The sequence below is a fragment of the Panthera tigris genome, chromosome B2 (genome assembly GCF_018350195.1).
Source record: "Panthera tigris isolate Pti1 chromosome B2, P.tigris_Pti1_mat1.1, whole genome shotgun sequence".
In the NCBI taxonomy this organism is placed as follows: domain Eukaryota; kingdom Metazoa; phylum Chordata; class Mammalia; order Carnivora; family Felidae; genus Panthera; species Panthera tigris.
This window is the reverse complement of record NC_056664.1, coordinates 4,133,528-4,150,602: the sequence shown is the minus strand read 5'-3', so window position 1 is coordinate 4,150,602 and position 17,075 is coordinate 4,133,528. Positions and strand designations below refer to the sequence as shown.

The window sequence follows — 17,075 nt, the reverse complement described above, 5'->3', positions numbered from 1 at the left end:
TCTATGTTTTAGAGACTATCCTGTATTTCTTCACTTGTTTTAAGCACGCTTATATAATGCGTTTATCAGTGTATTTTACCCTTGGAAGATCTCGGCAATTTGATCTGGTCATGTGTTGAGTCCGAGGGTTTGCTTTGGACGGTTGCTTCTGTGACTGTTTATAATTTTGGATCTCCAAAATTGAGATGGTGGAGCTTCACCTTCAGTAATTCCATGTGATCTGTGTTGAGGACATCAGCCTGGGCCCAGTTCTTAGAGGAGATGTTCAGCTGAGAAAGAGTTCTCAGACAATGAAAACTGTGTAAATTCCAACCCCCAACTCTCCATGATACAGTTGTGAATTTTCAGAATTTCCAGGAGAGGCTCTTTATTTTCAAACCAGAGCTCAGGACAGCATAAAGTTGTCATTGCCTCGCTGTTGCAAGGGACAGAGCCTCTTTAACTCAGTTTTGAACTCCTTCAAGGGCTCTGGTTCTGTAATAGGATCTCCACTACAATCGCCTTCCTGGCAAGAAGATAGAGGTCTAAGGCTCTATCCCTCATCCCCAGGAACCTCAAGATCCCGCGTCATGGAAGCTGATGCTGGCTCCTCACCCCAGTCCCAGGGTCACTGAAGAGTTAGCTCATACTGCAAACTTTTCATTACATCCATGGGGATATCTCTTGCTATCTTTGGAGCTATGTCTTTAAAAAGATGTTTGCCATATTTCGTCTGGTATCTTTAGATGTTTGTAATAGACAGTTTTTTGGGTAATTTAATCCACTGGAATCTTCTAGATGAAATTTCAAAGACTGTCAAGTTTTAACATCCAGTTGATTCCTGTATCCATTGAGAGACACGGGAACACAGAACTGGAAAGAATGTTATGACCCATTAAGGCAACCCATACCGGACCCTTCATTTTTGAGACGCAGAGACTAACACCAGGGTTAACTGTGACCTTTCCAAGCCCACACATTTGCCTACTGATAGAGTCTGGACAACACATCAGGTCTCCTGAACCCTGGTCTAGCACCTTTCCCACCAAATATATCCTCCTCCTTCTTAGAATTGGGGCACTGTCACGTGTGATGTTGGACACGTGTCACCCTGTATTTGCTTTTGTGTTCTTTTATTTCAGGAGGTGAACACCAGTCCTGGGAGAAGACAACCAAAATGTCTACCAGAGCAGAAGCTGAGGCAATGGGACATATTTCCAGTGATGGCAATTTCAATATGGCTCAAATGCAAACCTCCAGGAAAGGTAAGTTCACGTACTTGGATCTGTGTCACCTTGACTTCCCTGTTGGTGATACACAGTGTCTTCTTGCTACCACCAATTGCCAAGGACTCCAGATAGCTATAAAGCATTTTTTACTGAGAATTATTTCACTTCTTACAAGAAACCTTGAAGGTACATAGGACAGGTAGGTATCAAGACATGATTTACAGATAAATAAAAATTCAGAACAGATGCTAAGTAGAAAACATGGAGACGAGTCTTGGTTTTTCCGATTCTAAACTGAGGAGCATCCCACTAGATCTCTCTGCCCATATCGATCCACACCTGCCTCAAAGAGAGAAGGCTTTTCCTTTCCACCGTATCCGAGAAGTCGCTTTCCGTCTTCCATGTTGTCTAAAGCACGACCAAGAGCTTCTCACTCAGAAGAACTGTTGAACACCTTATTTTACTCTAAATTTCTAATGACTCAAGAGCTGTGTGATTCATTAATTTTCTTACAGATATAAGCTTTTCATAAGATATTGTCTTTGAGGGAGTGCCTGGGTGGCTCAGTGGGTTAAGCTCTATGCTTGATCTCGGCTCAGGTCACGATCTCACGGTCTGTGAGTTCGAGCCCCACCTCGGGCTCTGCACTGATGGCAAAGAGCCTGCTTGGGATTCTGTCTCTTCCTCTTTCTGCCCCTCCCCACGTGTGTACACACACTCTCTCTCTCTTGCTCTCAAAATACATAAATAAACTTAAAAAGAAGACAATGCTTTTGAAAAGTAAAGCACTAACCAAGATGGGATGCTTCACAATACTCAACGTTTTGGCCAGGGTGTCTGCTGGGAAGTGGGCATATCTGAAGGACAAGAGGATTCTCTGCATCTTACCCATCGAAGAAGAAATCAGGACAGGTGCCTTCTCATACCCCATCTACAGTTAACTATGAGCCACTTGACCTGGAACGAATACTATTCCATTGCCTTAGCTTCCTCATCTGCAAAATGGGAGAGCTCGACTCTTGCATCCCTAAGACCTCATCCACTTCTAAACACTTAAGAGTCTAGAGGACAATACCCTCGGCCAAATTCTCCTATCCTAACTCTCTCTCGCCAACATCAGAAACATAAAGAACTTGTGTATAAACATTTCCCACGTTTGCAATCCTGATTTTGCCATTGATGAGCTGTGTGACCTTAGGGAAGTCACTTGAACTTTGTGTGTTTCCGTTTCCTTGTCTGTAAAGACAAAATAATAGTGTGTACCTCACATCACAATTTAATGAGGATTAAATTAGTTATAATGTATAACCCATTTAGAACAATGCCTGGCACACAGTCAACACTATATAAACTTTATACAGAGTTGATGATCATCAGCTCTCACACAGCGTTCCTGGCTCAGCCCACTTTTTGGCAGTGGTGACACTCATAGCCGACCTTCCTGGTTTCTTCTCCAGTCTCCTAGGACATCCGCCCTACCATTTTGCTTAGTCCTCTGCTGAGGACTAATAATAATGCATCACTCTGATGACCATGTGCAGCCCTGAGTGGGTGATTTTCAAGGGGACACCCAAACGTCACAGGCAGAAATCCCACGTCTACCGTCAACGACCCTCATACGCGGGCCTGTAGCCGCCTCATGGCATCATGGCTTCTCACCGTCCACCCTTCCAAACCCTGCCAGAACGCCCTCCTTGTTGGAATCCTGTTTGCGTGGTAGATCGAGGGGTGCCATTTTCAGGTATCTGTCTCTCTGTTACTGTGGAGAACTTGGCAAGGCAATGATGGCAGTGAGAATCTTCACAAACAGCGTCAGGCGTAGCTTTCTTCCTCCCCATCGAGAGCCCACGTGGAAAGAGCCCCAGCCCATGGAAAGAATGTCACTCAACGGCCAGTCTACAATCACATCCCTTTCTGCAAGTCACAGAAATAAACAAGCACACCACTTGAGAAAGTATCTCCATCTAGGTTAAAACTAGGGAACCGTTCCGGGGTGCCCGGGTGGCTCAGCCAGGGTGCCTGGGTGCCTGGGTGGCTCAGACGTCCAACGTCAGCTCACGTCATGATCTCACGGTGCTGACGGCTCAGAGCCTGGAGCCTGCTTCAGATTCTGTGTCTCCCTCTCTCTCTGCCCTTCTCTCTCTCTCTCTCTCTCTCTCTCTCAAAAATAAGTAAGCATTAAAAACAAATTTAAAAAAAGACCCACAAAACTAGGGAACTGTTCCTACCACACACTACAAAAGCTAAGACTTGTAGATTGCTTTAATACATTCTAGATGATATTGAGAGAGGATGTCAAGAGCTGACCAAACTCTCGTCCTTGGCGCATGGTACAGTGACACAGAAAGACAGGGGGACACTGAAGCCTTGGCTCATGCTTCCTAGCTCTGAACGGCAGTGTCTAGAGGCCAGAAGACCGCCAGCAGCAGGGCGAGTCTGCAGCGCTGGGATATGGGGTGAAGCTCCCATGGGCCCCATCCTGATGTCTACCCCTCCGCAGCTCACCCATCTTTCTAAACACTGGCATCTTAGCATCTCGAGCCAGTACAACAGACCGGGGGAAAACACGCGTGATGGCAGAAATTAACTGGGACATTTGGGAGACTTGTCCTCAAAGTCTGCCAGGTCTTCGCAAGATTAAAATGGAAGAGTCGTGGGGCACCCGGGGGGCTCAGTCGGTTAGGTGTTTGACTTCGGCTCAGGTCATGATCTCACAGTTCATGGGTTCGAGCCCCGTGTCGGGCTCTGTGCGGACAGCTGGGCGCCTGGAGCCTGCTTCGGATTCTGCCTCCCACTCACACACGCACTGTTACCATCACATGACAACGGGGCCTCAGACCACAAAGGTGGCCCATTGCAAAGGTTTCAACGCACGGGCACGAAATCACAAATGATTGACCCTTATGGCCCAAGACTGCAGAGACGAAGCACAAGGGACCCATGCGAATACTTTAGCACAGAAAGGAATCAAAAGAAATGTATCAGATAAAAGAGCGATCGTCGCATAATGAGTGCACGCTGTGAGCCAGACACTGTTCCGAGCACTTTATACGGATTAATTCACCGAATCCTTGCAACAACCCTTCACGGAAGGTGTTAGCAGCATCGTCACCATTGTACAGGAGCCAGAATTCAAGCACAGAGGAAGTAAGATTTAATTCATCAAGGCACAAAGAGGCATCATCTGGATTTCAACCCCAGTGGTCTGATTGCTAACCATTATATCACACTGCTGTGCTGATTTTACCTGGGGACACTGAGGGCTGTTTTCATTCCTAATTTCAGTTCTCAAGAATAAGAAGAAGCTTAGACAGTAGGAAGCAAATCAACAGAAGAATGTGAAGGAAGAACCCCACGTAGATGTGAAAGGAAACTGAAGAGGAAAATACATTACTTCAGAGTTAAAGAGGAATTAGCTGCAGCAAGGAAAGAAATCATCAGTACAGAAAATCGAATCAGTGACACAGAGCCAAGGCTTAAAAAAGTCACGGAGGACGCAGAGGGGTGGCAAGTCAAGTGGATCAAAAAATGATCGGCAGGAAGAAGGGAAGACAATGAAGATTGTCTAAGAAGAGATGAAAGCAACTTCATTACGCATCCAGTTCACGGAGTCTACAACTTCAAGGAAAGTACATGCAGAAACAGAACAGACAACTCAAATGTAGAAAAAGTGAACGCAAATCATGAAGGAAATCGCGATGAAATCTACGTACAAGAGCTGATCCTTTGAGAGCAGATGCCATTTGACGCAGTGAAACAATTCATAACTCAGATCGATCAGACAGAGAGATTCAACATAACTGATGGTGGGGACAAAGGAGACGAGGCATTTAAAATACATAAGGTGTTAGTTACAGGGAAAGCAGATAATATCCATACTTTCTATGAAAATAGAATTTATCAATTTGCATTAAGAAAACTCGTTCATGTCAAAAAACCACGTAAGAAGCGAAGCAAGTTGTTGAAAAGTTAACCCTTTTAAAACAAAGTAGATCTTGGTGGTTTCGCTAGAAAAATTCGGTGAGATTTTATGGAACAGGAAATGTCTATGTATCCAGGGCTGAAGAAATAACAAATATTCACGTAGATGCTACACCTTAAGTGTAGTTCCTCACTGCTTCAGTGTGGACTGTGCGTGTGACTTCTTCCAGAGGACAGTCTGGAAAGGGAGAACACAGGGGTAACTTCCCAGTGGAGAAACCTGACACTACCTCAAACCAGGTGATTCAAGGCTAATATCAGCAGTGATAAGTCATGTTGATAGTACGGACCCTCGATGCGTGAAGAGAGTGGCACCCTTCCTCTCAAACACGCATCGCCTTAGTCCAGTCATGAAAACATATCAGACAAATCCCAGTCGAGGGACGTTCTGTACACTATCTGACCACTGCTCTTCAAGATCCTGAAGGTCATCAGAAAAGAAAGTCTGAGAAACTGTCATAGCCATACGTATGCCGAGGACATGTGATGATTAAATGTACTATGCTATCCTGAATGCAATTCTGGAACAGAACACAGACATCAGGTAAAAACCAAGAAGTCTGAATAAAGTGTAGACTTTAGCTAATAACAACACATCACAGTAGGTCCATCAAGTGTGACAAATGCACCAGAGCAATAGAAGATGTTTGTAACAGGAGCCCCGGGGTGACTCAGTTGGGCACTGACTCTTGATTTCGGCTCAGGTCATGATCTCAGGGTCATGGGATTGAGCCCCACGTCAGGCTTTGCGCTCAGCATGGAGCCTGCTTAAGATTTTTTTCTCTCTCTCTAAAAAAAAAAAAAAGTTCGCAAAAGAGGAAAATGGGTGTGAGGTGTACAGAAATTCAGTAATTTTGTTAAGTCTAAAACTGTTCTAAAATAAAAAGTATATTAAGACAAAACAAAATGGCTATGTACCTAAAATACTTCAGGTCACAGGTTGAGATGGAAAGCCTAAAACTAACTTTCTTTACAAAACTAGCATGTCAAAAATTACACCCCCGCAATTATTCACAATAACATTCACCCAAATTCAATTATATACGCTAATGTAAAATTCTAGCCAAAATATTTGCAAAATAAGTCATGGGTTTTCATTAAAACATCCTATTAGGAAGAGATCAATTCAAGAAAGTAAGGAGAGCCAAATGCTATTAATAAATAATTATAATGAACTTACATAAACTCAATTCTCACCCAGGACCTTGAGGTAGGTTCAATCATTAACCCCATTTTACGGGTGGAATACTGAGGCTACAGATAGTTCAGGAACTTGCCCGGGAGCACACAGCTGTTACTAGAGCAGATCTGGGTATCCTGACTGTATGATTCAAATACATTTCATAAAACTCATGCAGTCACATAGAAGTAATAAGAAACAGGACCAGGATAGCTTCATGCAATGAAAGGACAAGTCCCACCAGCCTACTTAACAGTGTGACGTGTGAAACGTTCCCCAGAAATCCAGATAGGACAGGAGTGGCCGCTCTCTCTGCTTCTATTTAACAGTTTAGAAACTGCCAGTGAATAGATTACCCAAGAGAATGAAATAAATGGTAAACATGACAACCATAATCACCTATTTCTTTTCTATTATTAGTACTTAACACGTACATGGGATTGGTTTTCTGCTCTCAACTCAAAGGAAGAAAATGTGAGAATGATAGGGAAAAGAAAGGACTGCTCTGGAAACAATAAAAAGTACGTTAAGAAACCTGGGTGGGACGTAAACTGAAGAGAGCTGTAAAATCTCACCCTGGGCCAGAGAAAAAGACTTGAATCCCCAGGGAGCCATCACTACGTTGACTAGGAGCAGACATGTTATACGAGTGGCCATCCCTCTCAACCTGATCTGCCCTATCTATATGATGTTCTCAAAATGCCAACGTCAATTCCTGTGGATGGGGGAGGGGAGAGTCTCAACTAAATGCCCCCTGAGTTACACCTGGTGATCTGTCTGTCCACCCCTGGAACCCGCCAGGAGGATCCCCACACAGCAGGAGATGGGGCTGGCCATCTGGAGCGTGTTTGCCAGGAGCCAGGAAAGGGGGCACCCACGTGCCTTGAGGACAGGGTCACATATTGTATCTCTGGGATTTCTCTACAGGGCCAGCCGATGGATCCTTCCAGCTGCTGCCAAACTAATGCATCTGGACTCAACCCCAGGGACAGCCCCAGAGCCCCCATGGATCACTGGCACACTGTACTCGAGCCTCGATTATAGTTTCGAGATGAAGTTACATGCTTCTGACATCCGACCTAGGCTACCTTTCAAATTTCGTCTCCTCCCTTCCCCTAACCTGTTAATCAGCCGAGTTCCCTGGTAACAGGGCGGGGCCCTTGGGAGTCATTTCCAAAAACTCCTGCTCTTACTATCTGTATCCCATCAACCACGGCTTCTAGCCAGTTCTTTGTCCAATCTCACTTCTTCTTAAATGTTTATTTTTGAGAGAGAGAGAGAAAGAGAGAGAGAGAGGCAGGAGTGGGGGACAGAGGATCTGAAGTGGGCTCCGTGCTGATAGCACAGAGCCCCATGAGGGGCTCGAACTCACGAACCGTGAGATCATCATCTGAGCCAAAGCCGGATGCTCAACTGACTGAGCTCCCCAGGCGCCCCCCAATCCCGCTTCTTTCCAGCCTCTCTCATGAGCTCATCCCAGAGCCGTCTGGAAAACTTTCGTAACACTTGCTCTGGCCAGTTCCACACCTTCTTCAAGTCTCCGCTCAAGTAATGGTTCTGAGGAGGTTCCTGACCCCCTCACCCCCCGGGAGGCGGGGAGGGACAGATGTCCACCAGACACCTACAGAGGAACCCCTGCTCTCGCTCTGTTTCTGCCTCACAGACAGACTGCAATCTTCTCCCCTTTCCCGACTTAGGAAAGGCGGGAGAAAAGCACCCCAACGATAAGACTTTCTGTGCCCCCACCTCAGGCTTTTGTTCAGTCCGACACGGGCTGGCCCTCATCGTGCATCTCTGCAATTTTTCGATTTTCACCCAACGAATGAACCTGAGCATAGCCATCCCAGCTATGGTGAACAACACGGCCCTGGCTGGCCCATCCAACACCTCCACAGAGAGGCCTCCCACCGCCCCCCAGGACAGCTGGAGTGAAACTCTAAAAGAATTTAAGCCAGTGGTAAGTTTAATGAGACTCTGCACCGTCCGACCTAAAGGGTTATTTATTTATTAAGCACCTACTATGTTCGACGAAGTGTATAACACACAAACATACTGTACTGCTACACAGATTATATCTCTACTTGTGTCTAACACCGCAACCAGGGACTAAGCATGCAGGATATCATTCTACTCGTTAGCGGACACACGCTTTTCCCCTCCAAGGATGAAAACCACCACACACACAATTAAGTTCCACAGATTTATGTTACTTTTGCTTTCTTCCTTCGCAGATTTTAAAATCACCTTGCCTAGCATGCTTTTTCTTTGTAGCCTTTCTCTCTTTAAGGGATCTCTTACGTCTTGGTTGGTCATTAACTGTGTAACCAGGGAAACTGTGTAAAGGCCAAGAGTACCTTGGGCATATGCTTGGGTTTTCCTAATGAATTTGGCAGAGTGGAGGCACTGGAGAGAGGTGGCCAAAGATAAACAGTGAGATTCTCTTTGTCACCCAGGCCCCTACGTATGACTGGAGTCCTGACATGCAGGGGATCATTCTCAGCTCTCTCAACTATGGCTCCTTCTTGGCTCCAATCCCTGTTGGCTACATGTCTGGAATATATGGAGCGAAGTACTTGGTTGGTGTTGGTCTGTTTCTTTCCTCGGTCTTGACCTTCTTCATCCCACTGGCAGCTGATGCTGGAGTGGCCTTCCTCATTGTCGTTCGGATAGTTCCAGGCATAGCCCAGGTACCAAGATGCTTTCTAAGTAAGTATAAGTGGAATACGGATAGGTTCCCAAATGACCTCAGATAGCCAAGAATGGGACTTTTTTTTTTTTTCCAGGGTATGGTATTAACAAGTCAGTATACAATTTGGGTCAAGTGGGCTCCCCCACTGGAAAAGAGTCAGCTCATCAACATTGCCATATCAGGTAATGGATGCCTTAAATTCTCAGCTCATATGCACTGTCTAAGAGTACTCTGCAATGACCTTTGAACAGAAGCCAAGACTTTATATTCCAACTACCCTGTCTCCTTGCTCTCAAGCACCACTACCCTGCAGTATCTTTTTTCAAATCGTAACTGGTTGCCAACTGTGTACCAACCACGGTTGTAAGTGCTTTGCACGTGTAAATGTCATTTTAGCCTTGGAACAATCTTACAATTCAGCTGTACGTCATTATTTCCATTTCACACAGAAGGGAATCTGAGACACAAATAGACTAGTCCAACATCCAACTTGTCCAACTTGTCCAACATCACACAGCTCCTGAGTGAAGGAGCGGGATTGGAACCAAGGTAGTCTGGATCGCCGCTCATAACTTTAATCGCTGTGCAACTCAGCTCTGGGAAGGGGTCGGTCTGGAGGAAGCACACAGAGTCCCAAGCCTGACTCACACTCAGAACATCCTCACATCTTCTGTTCAGGGCAACTGCTGGGATCCTTCATCATTTTCCTCATCGGTGGTTTCCTCTGCCAGACCATAGGGTGGCCTTATATCTTCTATATCTTTGGTGAGTGGGGGCTTTTCATATCTTGGGATTTTGTATCACGACAGAGAATGCTGGGCATGATTTTCGTGATGTGAGTCATCTGTGGTTAACCAAATCCTGATAGATAGGAATATTTGTATAACTAAAGTGGATAATGCTCACAGATAATCACGTTATGAATCTCGCAAAATGACATTTAAATCTCAGCAGCCTGAATGTGGAGCTAGAAAAACCAATGACTTTACAGGCATCATAACAGTCCATCCTTCTTCTAGACCGAACCCACAAAGAACCCCAGAGAGGTTTCTATTATAAGATGTTGAAAATGTTATCTTGGTGGGATTACGTTTTTAGTTACGTTTATTTAATTCATCTTTTAAAATTCTCCTACTATCACAACCAGAAAATTATGAGACTGTGACCTAACCACAAAATGCCAATTGGCGTAGAGAATCAACCAGTAGAACCTGCAGGACAGGGCAGACCATGTGAGGCTCAAGAGTGGCTGTACTGCCCTCAGAGAAGCTGCAGAAGCTTCCAAAGACACACGGACGATTCCAGAAGCAATATTCTACTACTTCAAAATACTTCCTTCCCCCTCGCCCTGGTTGGGATCTGCTGGGCTGCTCTCAGCTAATGCTTGTGTTTGGCTTTTTAAAACGTTCTCTGAAACCCCACCTGTAAACCGTGTGATTCTTGTAAGACCGCTGAGCCCCAAGGGTGCTTCCGTTCAAGGAGAAGACTCTTAGATCAAGGGTGCCTGTACCATCAGGTCCATATATTCACTAGAACAAAAACAGTGTGTGAAGATTGGTTACGATAGCTTGTCAACCTCCAAAGGCTTTGTCACGGACACTTCAAAGGGCAGGTTACAAAAATGACTCAAGCAATGAGAGGCTAACTCTGCTCAAGGTTTTCAGAAATAGTAAGCAGTACCTACAAAGCAGGAACTCAGTACAGTATGTGTGGACTTCCTCCGTTCTCGATGTATGACAGCGGTCATTTTTGTATCTGCTTCTCCCTACTTGGTTTCAAGTTCCTTGATGGCAAAATTGTACCTTTGTACTTACTCTTCTATTCTCAAAACCAAGCAGAATGCCCGTATGGTATTTCTACACTCTATGGTAACTCCTCACAGTGCCTTTGTGGAAAAATGTGTAAAAGACAAGCTAGCAAGTAAAAAGAGCCATCGAGACTTTAAGACCCTAAAAGAGAAAATGTTAAGATCAATTTTATTTCCACTCAACACTCATCAGGCCGGGTTGTCCAATGGTGTCATCATGTATGTGTAAGTGGTGGGGAAGCACCCTCCACCAATGACAGGGCCACGCAGGAGGGTGTGGATGCAGGGAGGAGTGGAATCTTGGGGACAGTCATTCTGTCAACCGCAGCAATCCTCTCAGTGTGGTGTCAAACTGAAACAACTCGCAACAAGGGCTAACCGGACCCTCTTCCTAGGTGGAATTGGCTGTGCCTGTTCTTTTCTCTGGTTTCCTCTTTTTTATGACGACCCCATAAATCATCCATTTATTAGCACTGGTGAGAAGGAATACATCGTGCGTTCACTGGCTCAGCAGGTGCACTGATGAACTTCTCTGCCATTTCCCTGGGTCCGTCTGGGTGGCTCACGGGTGGGGAGGGCATCAGCACAAAGCTCTTGTCTTCTGATGGCAGGGTATTGAGAGATGCTTTCTTCCAGGACTCTTCACCAGCCTGGTCTCTGCCCATTAAGGCTATGGTCAGATCCCTACCACTTTGGGCCATTTTAATCTTTCTCTGCCATTTCCCTGGGTCCGTCTGGGTGGCTCACGGGTGGGGAGGGCATCAACACAAAGCTCTTGTCTTCTGATGGCAGGGTATTGAGAGATGCTTTCTTCCAGGACTCTTCACCAGCCTGGTCTCTGCCCATTAAGGCTATGGTCAGATCCCTACCACTTTGGGCCATTTTAATCTTTCATTTCACTGAATTCTGGAGTTTTTATATTTTTATGGACTACACACCAACATACTTCAGCACCATACTTCAAGCTAACCTCAGAGACGTAAGTACAGACAAAGCCCATTCTGTTCTTCTGTTTAAATGCTTCGTTACGTAAATCTCTGTCCCGCTCACGGCCACAACATCCGAGGAAGTGGGCCCGGGACTTTTGTGTAGGAAACGCAACCCTGTTCACTTGAATTCTGATTCATCTCACTGTGACCTACGGCTTTTTGGGGAAGGCTGGTATGGTTCTAAGTAAGCTTGACGTTCACAGGATGTCGTAATTCCTAAGGGACCTATGTCCCTTATGTTATGTTCAAAACGATCAACATTTGCAAGCAAGGCACCCTGCTGGCAGCACAAACAATAAAGGGGTAACAAAACAAGTTCTGCCTCGGAGAAGAAGGCTCAACAGGGAGGCTTAACAACAAATGCTGAAGACGAGGGATTATTAACAGGACATAAAGTTCCAAATAAGCCTTCTGCCAGAAACTTGCAGGTAACGCTCTTTAACAAATGTTTTTTATTCAAGTGTGACACATAAACAGAAAAGTGCACACATGTGTCCAGCTCTCTGTTCACAAAATGAACAGATGCTGAGATAGTCTGGCAGGAGCCTTTCAATTCCTATAACATGGAGGCCTTTTTTTAAAAAATGTTTTTATTTTTGAGGGACGGAGAGAGACAGAGCGCGAGCAGGGGAGAGGCAGAGAGAGAGGGAGACACAGAATCTGAATCAGGCTCCAGGCTCTGAGCTGTCAGCACAGAGTCCTATGCAGGGCTCGAACTCACAAACTGCAACATGGTGACCTGAGCCGACGTTGGACGCTTAACCGACTGAGCCACCCAGGCGCCCCTGAAATACATTTTTTTTTAAGTTTACTTATTTATTTGGAGAGAGAGAGTGTGCATGTGCTCATGTGGGGGAGGAGCAGAAAGGGGGGGGGACAGAGAGAGAGAGAGAGAGAGAGAGAGACTCCCAAGCAGGTTCCACACTGTCAGCACAGAGCCCGATACGGGGCTCAAACTCATGAACTGGGAGATCATGGCCTGATCCGAAGTCGGACCCTTAACCGACTGAGCCACCCAGGTGCCCTGCATAAACGTTTATAGCTATTGTCAAATTGCCCCCACAGGACACTGGTAATATTTGCAAGTACCTGATTACCTACAGCATCACCATTGATCACGTCAAAAAAAATTGTTGGATTTTTGCTAGTTTGATCCATGAAAAATGGCATGCTGACAGCTTGTTGTTTTTGTTTTACTTTGAGGTCAGATACCTTTTAATAGGTTCAGGAGTCACTTATTTTTCCATCCCTGTAAACTGTTCCTATCCTTTGCCTATTTTTCTATTGGGTTTTGTTCTTTTTAAAACCTATTTCCAGGTGACCTTTACACATAAAGAGAACATTAATTTTTTTTTTTTTTTCAAATTGAACTACATGCATGTTTTTCCTCAGGCACTGGAATTGGGTTGGCTCAGTCCAGTAACATGAAATTTGCATTAAAGATGATAATGTATATAAAGAAAAGCTAAGACATTAAAAAAATTTAAAAAAAAAAAAGGGGGGGAAGCACCTGGGTGGCTCAGTTGGTTAAGCATCCAACCTCGGCTTGGGTCGTGATTTCGCAGTTCGTGGGTTCGAGCCCCATGTCGGGCTCTGTGCCGACAGCTCGGAGCCCAGAGCCTGCTTCAGATTCTGTGTCTCCCTCTCTCTCTGCCCCTCTCCTGTTCCCACTCTGTCTCCTCCTCTCTCTCGAAAATAAACAGACATTTAAAAAAAGAAAAAAGAAGAAGAAAAGCTACAGAGGTGGACAAGCCACCTCGTCAATCTGTGTCGCGGTGTGGGAAGTGAGGCACGCTGCTCACTTCTCTCTGGTCCTCAGAGTGGGATCCTCACATCCCTGCTGTTGGTGGCTGCCTTTATCTGCACTATCTTCGGAGGTCTATTGGCAGATTTCCTTCTCTCCAGAAGACTCCTCCGACTCCTGAGCATCAGGAAACTGTTCACCGCCATAGGTAAGGACGAAGGGGACGGGGATGGATGCGGGAGGCTCGGGACAGTTGCTTACTTCTCTCCGTGCCTGTCCCGCTGCAGGGGTTCTCGTCCCCTCTGCAGCCCTCGTGTCCCTGCACTGGACCAGATCCAGCCTGAGCGCCACCATGGCCTTGTTGGCACTGTCTTTCACCACCACCACTTTCTGCCAAGTAGGCGCTTTTGTTAACTTCTTGGACATCGCTCCTCGGTAGGAACCCCTCGGCCTCATCCTCCCAGAAGCTCAGTTCAGGCCCAACGGCCCTAAACTCGCTCTGACGCACCAGTTAGATGCCAGCAATACACGTGACAGCTCACAGGAGATGTTAGTGACAGCCCTACGTGCAAATAATTCCTGGAAGGGACCCAAGGTTAGTCAGCCCCTGGGAACTTAGTTTTCCAAGGGGAGAACAGGGGGAGGCAGTGGCCACACTCACCGCTCAACCAGGGGTGGAGGTGGCGGGTGGGGGGGACTCACACCAAGCTCTCTGTCAGTCACACAGGGGTGGATCCCTGGAGGGCCCGTAAGGCTCACACAAAGCTTTAACAGAGATCAAGCTTGAATAAAGGGATAGCAAGCGAAACACGGGCCTCTCCTAGAGGTGGTGTGGAAGATGGCTGGGACTTCCACCTGTAGCTCCCGGGACCCTTTCCCGGTCACAACACGTGCCAGTTTTAGACACCTAACCACCATGACACAAGGGAGAGGCTTTGGTCTCGCCCAGTGAGGCATCTTTTTTACCCCAAGACAGGGCCGCAGGATCAGGTTCCTGAGAGACTGAGAGAACACACAAACGTGGTGCAAACCATCCATCCGGACGTTTTGCATCCGCCATGTTGACCGGTTCGTACAGCTTGCCCTGGGGAGTCTCAGACCCTCACACGGGCTTCTACTGATCACCAGTCAGCACGTTTCACTCAGCTTGGACCAAGGGTCAGCCCCACGCATCCCCAGAGATGAGCACAGGGTTGCAGCAAGTAAGCAGAGATTAACGGTTTGCTTACGCCGGAACATTCTTTTCTGTCTCAGGTACACTGGCTTTCTCAAAGGACTATCACAAATCTTTGCTCACGCATCGGGAGCCATTTCTTCCACTCCTGCTGGATTTATAATGAGTCAGGTGAGGTCAAACGCTCTGGTGAAAATATGCATAAGAGAAACCCGTAGAGGTCGCTCAGCAGAAGTCAGGCTGAAGACATTTTTGTCCCCTCCTCAACGTGGCTCGACTTAAAGCTCTAGAGTCCTGAGCCCCCTCGTGACCTAACCCCCTCGTGATCTAACCCTAGGCTCAGCTCATGCTGGGCAATTACTATGTTGAGCGTGTGGAGTGATGAAGAATGCTCAGTTTTGGGAGTTTAGGCTTTAAGAATCCTTAGAAGATGAGCCTTTCATGCTCATCATCAAAATTTCTAGCAATATTCACGACACCGCTTGCCACGTATACAGCAGCCAACCGCTCTGGTGTGCCTGTGATTGAGGGGCTTCCCTTCCAGTCGCTGACCAACAGCGGTTTTTAGTATGGATATTCTCAAACTGAATTTGTTTCCCTTGTTATGCCTTCATTCATTCATCCATTCGTTAATTCAACATTAGCACATGCCGCGCACTGTTTCAGGGAATAGAGCAAACAGAAGTCCCTGCTCTGGTGAAGCTTATGTTGTGGCCGACAAAAAACTAATGATGTAAGTAAAACATACAGCGTATGGAACAGTGGCCAAGTGCTCAGAGAAGAATAACACAGAAGAGAACAGGGCACATCAGAAGGGGCGGGATTGCAGTTTTAAAAAGGGTGGTTGTGGAAGGACTCACTGGAAAGTAACATTTAAGTAAAGACTAGAAGCAGACAAGGGAGCCAAATGGCTATCTGGGGGGAGGAATGTTCCAGCAGAGGGAGAGGCCAGGGCACAGGAAATGACCTGTGTCTTCTAGGACAGACCAGGAAGCCCACAGAGGCGGGGGTGGGGGTAGGGAGGAGGACGCGTGCCAGAGCCTTCCTGACTCGGAGGGCCAAGGGCTAGGAGACCGCTGACAATTTGTTGCCTCCTGCTTCCAGGATTCCGAGTTTGGCTGGAGAAATGTCTTCTTGATTTCAGCTTCTGTGAACATATCAGGCCGGGTCTTCTACCTGATCTTCGGGCAAGCAGAGGTCCAGGACTGGGCCACAGAGCAGACACTCACTCATTTCTGAGCAAACCGGACGCCCGAGATCCTAATGCTCAGCCATTCATTGTTTGCCCTCGTGGGCATTCCCTCTTAAGCACCTGCTTGACTGGTTAGCCATTCAATTTGAACTGACTTTGTTTCCAGTAATTTCTCAGAGACCTCGGCTGTGTAGGACTGAAGGTTCCACTCGTGGATCGTTCAGGGGCGAGTAGGGAAAGGCTCGTTATTTAACTGTGAGCTCCTGAAAGCATTGGTGTATCTGCATTTCTAGCGTTCTGCACTCTTTCCTCTATTATTGCGACATAAGAAAAAATATGTAATCGCGGAGGTGCCTGCGTGGCTCAGTCGGTTGAACGTCCGACTTCGGCCCAGGTCACGATCTCGCACTTCCTGAGTTCGAGCCCCACGTCGGGCTCTGTGCTGCCAGCTCAGAGCCTGGAGCCTGCTTGGGATTCGGTGTCTCCCTCTCTCTCTGCCCCTCCCCAGCTCATGCTCACACTCTGTCTCTGTCAAAAATAAATAAATTAAAAAAATTTTTTTAAAAAATACGTATTTTGTCTCTGCCCCTGCTCTCTGGCACAGAGCTCCAGAATTTCAGATTAGTAATTCCTCCAGTGATAGGCATGACAGGAGCACCTGTTGTCATAGTATCTGGACCCAGTCCCTGGTTCCCAAAAGAGCTTCTAAGACCTTGGACTCTGTGGAGTGATGAGGGTGTCTCTGGTCTCGTAACGGGATGGCTGGCGGCTGGGGGCGCCGGGGAGCTTCAGGATGGGGCTGGTCTCCAGAGACACGAAGGCACCATGGAAGGCTAGAACTTTCAGCTCCAGCATCCTGCTTCCGGGGAGGGGAGAGGGCCTGGAGATCGAGATATTCGTCAGCTGCCAATCATTTCATCAATCATGCCTGCGCAATAAACCCTCTATGGACACCTTAAACGACGGGGTTCCGAGAGCACCTGCCCTGGTGAGCGTCCGGAGGCCCTGGAGAAGCGGGGCGCCCGGCGCGGGCACGGGAGCTCTGCGCCCCTGCCCGCGCTGCTCGCCCTCAGCAGCTCCTCCATTTGGCCGTTCCTGGGTTGTGTCCTGT

At 46.9% G+C, this 17,075-nt stretch overlaps 1 protein-coding gene across 1 annotated transcript; it reads left to right on the top strand.

The window, feature by feature from the left end:
- Positions 1–1,156: 1,156 nt before the first annotated feature.
- Positions 1,157–16,011, top strand: SLC17A4 (solute carrier family 17 member 4). Its single transcript, XM_042985404.1, has 11 exons — positions 1,157–1,244; positions 8,121–8,326; positions 8,823–9,056; positions 9,153–9,240; positions 9,737–9,823; positions 11,261–11,379; positions 11,683–11,844; positions 13,674–13,806; positions 13,886–14,033; positions 14,853–14,943; positions 15,877–16,011. The coding sequence occupies exons 1-11, from the start codon at positions 1,157–1,159 to the stop codon at positions 16,009–16,011; spliced, it is 1,491 nt and encodes a 496-aa protein (XP_042841338.1).
- Positions 16,012–17,075: the final 1,064 nt, after the last annotated feature.